The following is a 9133-nucleotide window of genomic DNA, read 5'->3' on the forward strand; positions in this document are numbered from 1 at the left end:
GTCTCTCCTCCTCCTCGTCTCTCTAATCTTCCCGTTCTGACAGCATCTCCCATTCATTCAATCACAGTCAGTAGTGGTCATTATGTTTCCTTCACTGCCTTTGAAAGCGTCTCTCTTTAAGTCATGAAGCACAGAGTGAGGGAACCTCGGTGTGTTAAATTACATCCGAATCCGAGGCTCCGGCGGCCGAAACCGACCGGGATCAACTTTCTGAAAGGTTCAAATCCAACAAGAAGCGAGAGGAAGATCGATCCAGCGGAGCCGCTTTTAAAAACCCCACATCCCAGAGACCCAGCCAGAAAAGGAAGAGAGAAGAAGAAGAAGCATTTTAATGAGCTTCTTCTGGCCCTCTGAGAGCTAAAGCTGGAGACTTGACAGTCGTCTGGGCTGAGACTCCACTGGAGGATTTCCCAGAATTCAATGGGTTTTGAAATAGAAAACCTTGAAGTTCTGACTCCTGGGCTTTTATCAAAAAAAAAAAAAACCTTCACCAGCATTCCAGGATAACCCAGACCTAAACATATGCTTATGTATATATTGTATATTTTCGAAGATGAACTCTGATTATCTTTTGATTTTTAATTTTAATTTTTGATTGTGCATGTGGAAGTGCTTGCTTTCTTTCTTTCTTTCTTTCTTTCTTTCTTTCTTTCTTTCTTACTTTCTACCTAAAAACAAATTGGATTTTTTTAGTGGCATAATAGTATTATTATTATTATTATTATTATTATTATTATTATTATTATTATTATTATTATTATTATATTATTATTATTTGTTTACTTGTAAACCAGATAAAAACCAGTATGAATGAATGTTCATCCAAAGAGTCTATCAAAGATGTTCTTTTTGCCGAAAATAAAATAAAATAAAACAAAAAAAGATAAAATTATTACTTCAAGCAGCCTTGGTCAACTGGAATTTTTCCCAGAATGCAATGGGTTTTGAAGTAGAAAACCTTGAAGTTGTGACTCCCAGGCTTTTATCATTATTATTTATTTATTTTATCTGTATTTTTTAAAACAGTTCCTCTCAGATGAGAAACCAATGTTCCCGGATCACCCAGGCCTGAAAACATGCTTGTTTATATTTTGTATATTTTAGTAGACGACCTCTTCAAGAGGCGCTTGGATTAATGTTGCATGTGAAAAACTGCTGCCGTGCAGATTTTGACCTTTTACTTTTAATCTTCTTCTAACTTTCCAAGAACGGCTGGAGCGTCCTTCATAACCAGCCTGAAGATGAAGAACATCAGCAACCAAGTTCATAAAGCTAGTTTTATATCCTTAGCTTCACAGTGAGACAATTAGTTTGAAAAATGTATGTTGTTATTGCCCAAATCATGAGCGTCAGAGTTGAGTATTAAAAAAATCTTTATTTATTTACTAACATACTTCCTAATTCCACAAAAAAATGATAATTTATTCATTTATTCATTCATTTATTCTTCAAGACAAATTTAATTTATTTTTTTTTATTCACATTGTCATTATTATTACCGTATAGGCCCAAATATAGTACGACTCTGATTATAAAACGACCCCTATTTTTCAAATGTCATTTTGTGAAAATAAAAATATGTTGAAGACAATAAGGTAATAAGGTAAGGTAAGCATAAAATACATTTTTATTGTACAGTTATTCTAAACTCAAAAACTCACAACAGAGAGAACATTCCATGTGATTTAAGATTAAAAAAAATACTGCAGTAATAAACAAAAAAATATTTTGTCAAAATAAGCAACAATTAAGTACCTCAAAGGTTCAATAACTGCATTAACGATGTAAATAACTTTATAACCATCAAATTCAAGTTAGATTCAACTTCATGAACATCAACAATTCAGCCCTCCGTGAATGTTGGATTCCGTTTGGCATGTAACAGTTCTTCAGAAAGAAAGTAGGAGATTTCAGCTGGTCTGAGCTTTTACTGCTTTCTCCTGAAGGCTGTAAAACAGAAACAAACCAGATACACATATAAGTGACCATATGCACTAGATGTATCACAACATACATCACTGTCTAAAAACAAAACAAGTCAGTATTTAAAATCAAAGCCGCTCGCTCAATGCTAACTATTAATGGAAACACCATTGACATGCTAACGGAATTAGCATCTGCGTTGAAACTTCAAAACAAACTGACAAACTCACAAGTATCAATTTCACCTCTATCTTGAACATCAACTAAATATATTTGAGTACTTACAGGCATATATTCTCTATGCGCTGTTTGAAATGAACCTTAGAAAAAAACATCAGCCACACTGCTCAGTCTTCTTCTCTTACTGCTGCAGGCTGACACTCTGTCCAGCTCACTAGCTCCCCCTAACGGGACGGCTGAGCCACTGCATGAAGCAGAGGCAGTACAGGTCACCGGGACATTGGCTCCCTCTAGTCCTCGACTATAGCATGACCCCATTTTTGAGAATACCTTTTTTGGAAAAAATGCTGTCTTATATTCAGGCCAATACGGTATTATTATTATTATTGTTATTATTATTATTATTATTATTATTATTATTGTTATTTAATTTTTTTCATTTTTTTATTTAACTTAATGGAAGTGCTCACAATTGAGATCATCAGCGATATTGGCAAAAATATACTTGTTAGTTGTGTTTATAGACCACCTGGGCCTGGTATAGAGCTGTTCACAGACAAAATTCTTGAATTGTTTGCAGATGTTAAAAATAAAACAATTATAGTCTGTGGTGACTTCAACATTGATCTGGGTAATAATGCAGCGTCAAATGACTTTAAAAATTATATGCAAATGGCAGGACTATGTCCTATGATTACAAAGCCAACTAGAATTACTACCCATAGCGCAACCATCATTGATAACATATACACAACTTTACATGGAGACATAATTAGTGGCATTCTTATGACCGATGTGAGTGATCACCTACCTGTATTTACTATTTTTAAAAAATTGTGCATTACCCCTGAGCGAGAAAAAACTTCAATTTTTATACGAGACAAATCCAATAAAGCCATTGAGGCATTCAGAGAGGATTTAAAGAAACAAAATTGGGATCAAGTTTATACAGGAGATTTAAATAATGCCTACAACACTTTCATGGAGATACTTATTAATTTATACAACAAAAATTGCAAAATAACCAAAGTTGCTTGTGTCGAGAAAAATACTATTAATAACCCATGGATGACAAGTGGTCTGAAAAACGCCTGTAAGAAAAAAAATTATCTCTACAGAATGTTTCTCAAACTAAGAACAAAAGAAGCCGAGGTTCGGTATAAAAAATATAAAAATAAACTGATATCAATTCTAAGACAACAGAAAAAGGATTACTACACAAAATTAATAGAGAAAAGCAAAAATAGTACAAAAAACACATGGAGTGTAATTAACACAGTCTTGCACAAAGGCAAGGTTAAACCCATAATTCCAAACCATATAACCAAAAACAAAATAGACATTTTTGAAAAACAGGACATTGTAGAGGAATTTAATAATTACTTTGTGAATATAGGGAAAAATCTATCTCAAAATATCCCAGACGAAAACATAAATAGTGGAATAATACAAAATAATGAACGTAGCATCTTTCTTGAGCCTGTACAAGCAAATGAAATATTCAGTATTGTTCGTAAATTTCCAAATAAAAATTCCAATGACTATACAGACATGAACATGTCACTGATAAAACAAATAATAGATGTCGTGATTGAACCCTTTAAATACATCTGTAACTTGTCATTTACCACAGGAACATTTCCAGAGAGTATGAAAATAGCCAAAGTAATTCCACTTTTCAAAAAAGGAAATAAAAATGATGTCTCCAATTACAGACCTATATCGTTACTTCCTCAGCTCTCAAAAATTTTAGAAAAATTATTTGTGATCAGATTAAATAAATTTATTGTTAAACACAACATTTTAAGTAACAATCAATATGGATTTCGGACTAATCACTCAACCGCCACAGCAATTATGGAACTGGCAGAAGAAATTACAAATGCAATGGACAAGAAACGTTTCTTAGTAAGTGTCTTCGTAGATCTTCAAAAAGCATTTGATACTCTAGATCATGACATATTGCTGTATAAATTATATAAGTACGGTATAAGAGGTGTTGCTCACGAATGGGTCAAAAGCTATTTAAAAGACAGAAAACAATTTGTTCAAATCAACGATATCAAATCTAAAAATGGAAACGTAACTTGTGGGGTTCCTCAAGGATCCGTCCTTGGACCAGTGCTCTTTCTTCTTTATATCAATGACATTGACACTGCTTCCAGCTTATTGAAATGCATCTTGTTTGCAGATGATACTACTTTGTATTATGCTGGAGACAATATAAATGAAGTATTAGAAATTGTAGAAAAAGAGTTTCAGAATGTTATAAAATGGTTCAACGCTAACAAACTATCTTTGAACATCAGTAAGACCAAATATATGATTTTCAGTTACAGAAGGACAGACGTTGACACAACACTGACAGTGGAAGGTATAGAGATTGAGAGAACAAATGAAATTAAGTTTTTAGGTGTATTGAACAACTAACATGGAAATCCCATATAGAGTACGTTAAAACTAAGATTTCTCAAACCATTGCTGTTCTGTACAAATTGAAAGAGTCACTTCACAATAATTCTTTGTTTCTGTTGTACAATTCATTGATTATACCATATCTGACCTACTGCGTTGAAGTCTGGGGAAATGCTTGTAAGACCTACATTGAACCACTCTTCCTCTTACAGAAACGAGCGATTCGTGTGGTGAATGGAAGTGGTTACAGAGACCACACTAACCCAATATTTATAAAATTGAAATCCTTAAAAATGAAAGAATTGGTAGAACTCAACCTTCTTAAAACAATGTATAAAGCTCACCGGAAAAAATTACCATTTAAATTACAGAATAGATTTGCAAAGCGAGACAGTCAATATAGATTAAGAGGCACTGAAGTTTTCAAACGACCAGAATCAAGAACCAAATTGAAAGAAAGATGCATCACAACAAAAGGAATCAATTTATGGAATAAACTTGACAGTGAAATTAAGAGGTCTCAGTCCATTCACATCTTCAAGAAATGTTTAAAAGCACAGTTATTGGGAGGGTACGACTCTGTTTCAAAGAATGGTCAAACTTAGAATGATTGTTTCTTTTGAACATATTTCATTAAGGTTTTTTTTTGTTTTTTTTTTTTTTGTATTTACACTTGGGAAATGGTTGTATTTGATCTGCAATTATTTGTGAAATGGTCATATTTGTATTTGATTTAGTGAAATTGTTGTATTGAATTTTGCATTTTTTTTTTTGTGATATGTTAAATCTTGACAAATTGTCATTTATTTTATGTTAATAGGGGCAGACATCATAAGTCTCACTTCTTTCTGTTCCTTTTCATTTCTTTCTTTTAAAAAAGAATGAAACAAATAAAATCAATCAATCAATCAATCAATTTATTTATTTATTCTTGTTAAGATCAAAAACAGCATGAATGAACCTTCTGTCAAAGAATCGATCATCCCTGTCATTGCTGTACGCCCATACATGGTCATGAGAGTCACATGACCCCAGACTGACTCAGCAGAAAAAAAAGTATGTCTCTTTTTTGTAGAAAATGCCTCATAAATCTCACAAATTTGTGAAAATGTGAGAAAAGAGACATCAATTGTGACTGAAAATGTAGTTCACTTTCACTCTGTTTTGTTTTCAAAGCAGTCCGACTTTTATTTTAGACACTAGAAGCTTCAGTTTGTTAGAAATGTGAGATTTTCTCCCATCCGGCTCCATTATAACTGACGGTGTCTTTGCAGTGAGCCTGTTAAGCCCTGCCCCTCCTAACAGCGCCCCCTGTCTGTTTCCCCCTGCCTCAGCAGAATCCCTGTTCAGCGGGCTGGGCCTGGGCGCGGTGCTGGGCCTGGGCCTGGCCGCTCTGCTCCTGGTCGCCGCCCTGCTGGACGTGTCCTGCTTCTTCCTGCGCCGCGCCGGCCTCCTCATGTGCCTGACGCGCTCGCTGTGCGGCAACAAGACGGCCACCGGCGCCAAGGGCAAGGAGCCCGAGGAGGGCAAGGCCGCCTACCTGTGAGTTGCCATGACGACGGCGTCGCCACGGCGACAGCAATAAAACACTGTAATATCAGGACATCCATCAAAATCTGAAATGAGAAATTCTGTTTGTTTGTATATTTTTCCAGATTGAGGGCAATTCTAAATGATAAATGATTAACAACAATAACAACAACAACAGCAACAATAAAGATATATATATATATATATATATATATATATATATATATATATATATATATATATATATATATATATATTATGAAAATAGTAGTAATAATAATAATGCATTTAATATTTACATACTGTAAATCCTCTTATAGTAGCCGGGGCTTGTATTTTTCTCAAGTGTAGCTGGCACAAGGCTTTTAATGGAAGGAGGCATGTAAAAGAGAGAGCGTTATATTTGAAAATTTTCAAAAAAGAGCAGAAAGATCTGTTGGGTCAGTTTGAACCCAGTAAAATGTCCTGAGCTCATTTATTGAAAACAAGCATCAAACAGTACTAAAACAGTAAGAAACAGTAGTGCAGTCTAGAGCTGGGGGATATATCTAATTAATTTGAATAATTTGATTTTATGTTTTCAATCGATGTGAAAAAAATTCAATTTCAACATCGAATTTAATACCAGGGGGACTGGCACTGTAGCAGAGACTACTGTCAGTACAGTGTCATAGCGCTTCACACAAAAAACCAAAAGACAAAAAAAAAAGAAAAGAAAGAAAAAAAAAAGAAAAAACAGGCTGATATTGGGAGGCGGCTTTTATGAGCTTTCTTCAAAGACGCACCCGGTCATTAAAGGAGACGAAACAGGTCATTATTAGAGGATTTACGGTATTTGTATTAGTAAATAATGTACAGCATATTTGGATAATATATAGAGCCATATAATGATATAATATATCAGAACATTTTTTATTATATTAATTAAAGGTGCTGTAGGCAGGTTTTCGCATCTCCGCCATCTTGCTTAGGTTTACCTAAGCAAGATGGCGATTTGACCCATCTAAGATGGCGATTTAAAACCCAGCACAGACAATCCGGTCCTGTTTTCTCTGACATCACGCCCTCACGCAAGTTAAGCCCCTCCCACAAGAACATGCGACGAACGCCCCTCGACCAATCACGGTTAGAGCCTCATGGGCTCTTCTGATTGGTCAAAGATACCTGGAGCTGTCGAGATTCCTTTTCAGCTAAGAACAGAGACAGATGGAAATGCTGCGCCCTTCCGATACACTCCTAAAGGATTATCAATGGATACTCTAATATTTAATCCAAAGAAAACACAGAAAAATTAGCATTGACTAGCAAAATCCTGCCTACAGCACCTTTAATATATTAATTGAATATATATATCTTTAATATATTAATTATTTATCAATTAATCGTGCAACTTTTTAAAGATATTTCAATTTGATTTCAATGCAAACTGGAAATTATGACCCTTTTTAAAAATACTCACATTACTCACATCTCCATGGAAACGGGGGATTACCACAACTTTTTGCAAATACAGTCTCCATGGAAATGGAGGAAACTCAAAGCTTTGTGAAAAGTACTCGGGTCAAATCTCAATTGAAATGCAGCTTTTTGAAAATTTCTCACACTGTTTCTCTGCTTTTTGTCTCCTTTAGAAAACTTCCGCTGAAGGAGGAAAACGGCAAAGAGTCGCTGAAACCCGACACCATCGAGATCAAGGTCCATGGCGACGGCAGCCTCCACACAAAGGCCGACGACAGCAGGGCGTAGACAGGAAGTGGGAGGCCAATAACTGAAGGGAGGGGGCGGGGTCACCCACCAGCAAGCCCCGCTCCCCTGAGGACGGAACATTCACGATTATGAGACCAAAACAAGAAGGACAACAAAAAAAAAACAAACTGAAACACTTGTTCTGTTTATAAATGCTGCCCCCCGGTGGACGGCAGCTGTAAATACAAATACAAAATACAGATGAAAAATTTAAAAAAGGGTCAACTTTTTAAAAAAAATACACCCTGAATGATCTCATGTCGGCATCAGTGGATGATTGTTTGTTGATCAATGATTGTACGTTGTTGTTTTTGTTTGTTTGTTTTCGCCATGTTTTCAGTCCTGGAGATGTTGCCTTCGGACGCCGTGGGAAACGAGAGTTCTGAACTCTCCAGCTTCTTCAACAGGAAAAAAAAAATCGATTAGTGTTGCCATGGCAACAAAGGATGAACAACAACAATAACAACACACAAACGGAATGTGTGGTGGTGTGATTCCGCACATGTGCAGTGATGTCATTGTTGACGATTGTTGACGCTCAAACGGTGGAAGTTTGATTCAGATACGTGAATCAAGAGCCCGTTTCTATGGCAACGTTTCAAGTGAAAACAAGATAAAAAAAAATTCCCGTTTCCATGGAAACAAAGTTTAATGTTTTAAAGAAGTTTAGTTTTTACCCATTACTACATGTCGTTTTTTGGTTTTTTTTCAAAAATGTGCATGATTACAGCGATGGAGTTCCACTTTTATCTGTTTCTATGAAGATGGAGTGTTTTAAAAAAGTTGCACTTTCCCGTCGTTTCTGCTGAGACAGAGTGAAAGCACTTTAAAAAAGTTGTGTTTTTATGCAGTTGAAGCGTTTTCAAAAGTTTTTTCCCTTGTTTCCAGGGAGATGGAGCATTTTCAAAAATTTGCTGTCATCCCTTGTTTCCATGGAGACGTAGTCAGAATGTTTTCCTTATATTCCATGGAGATAGTCATTTTGAAAAATAAAGAAAAAAACCTTGTTTGTTTCTAAGGAAAGAGAACATTTTAAGAGTTTTCCATTGTCTCGTGCTTTTTTTGGACATGAAGTTGGACTGTTTTGAAACATTTCAGTTTTCTCTCGTTTCCATGGAGACGAAGCATTCCCCCCCCCCAAAAAAAAAAAATGTGTTCCACTTTTTCATGTAGTTGATGAATTTTCAAAATTTTGTGAGATGAAAAGTTTTCAGAAAATCGATTTCCCATATTTCCATGGAGATGGAACATTGAAAAAATATTGTGGTGTCAATGATTTCCATGGAAACCGAGCAGTTTAAAAAGTTTTTTCCCTCATTTCCATAGAGATGGAGAGTTT

The 9133-nt window shown here is 35.3% G+C and overlaps 1 protein-coding gene across 1 annotated transcript in view; it reads left to right on the top strand.

Annotated features, from left to right (window-relative positions):
• Nucleotides 1–7809, top strand: part of LOC115384152 (neural cell adhesion molecule 2) — a 188059-nt gene extending 180250 nt beyond the window's left edge. The window contains exons 16-17 of the mRNA XM_030086491.1: nt 5853–6060; nt 7680–7809. Of these exons, the coding sequence (XP_029942351.1) occupies nt 5853–6060; nt 7680–7794 (323 nt within the window). The 3' untranslated portion in view covers nt 7795–7809. The remainder of the gene's footprint in view (nt 1–5852; nt 6061–7679) is intronic.
• Nucleotides 7810–9133: the final 1324 nt, after the last annotated feature.

This window comes from Salarias fasciatus (genome assembly GCF_902148845.1).
Source record: "Salarias fasciatus chromosome 23 unlocalized genomic scaffold, fSalaFa1.1 super_scaffold_20, whole genome shotgun sequence".
In the NCBI taxonomy this organism is placed as follows: domain Eukaryota; kingdom Metazoa; phylum Chordata; class Actinopteri; order Blenniiformes; family Blenniidae; genus Salarias; species Salarias fasciatus.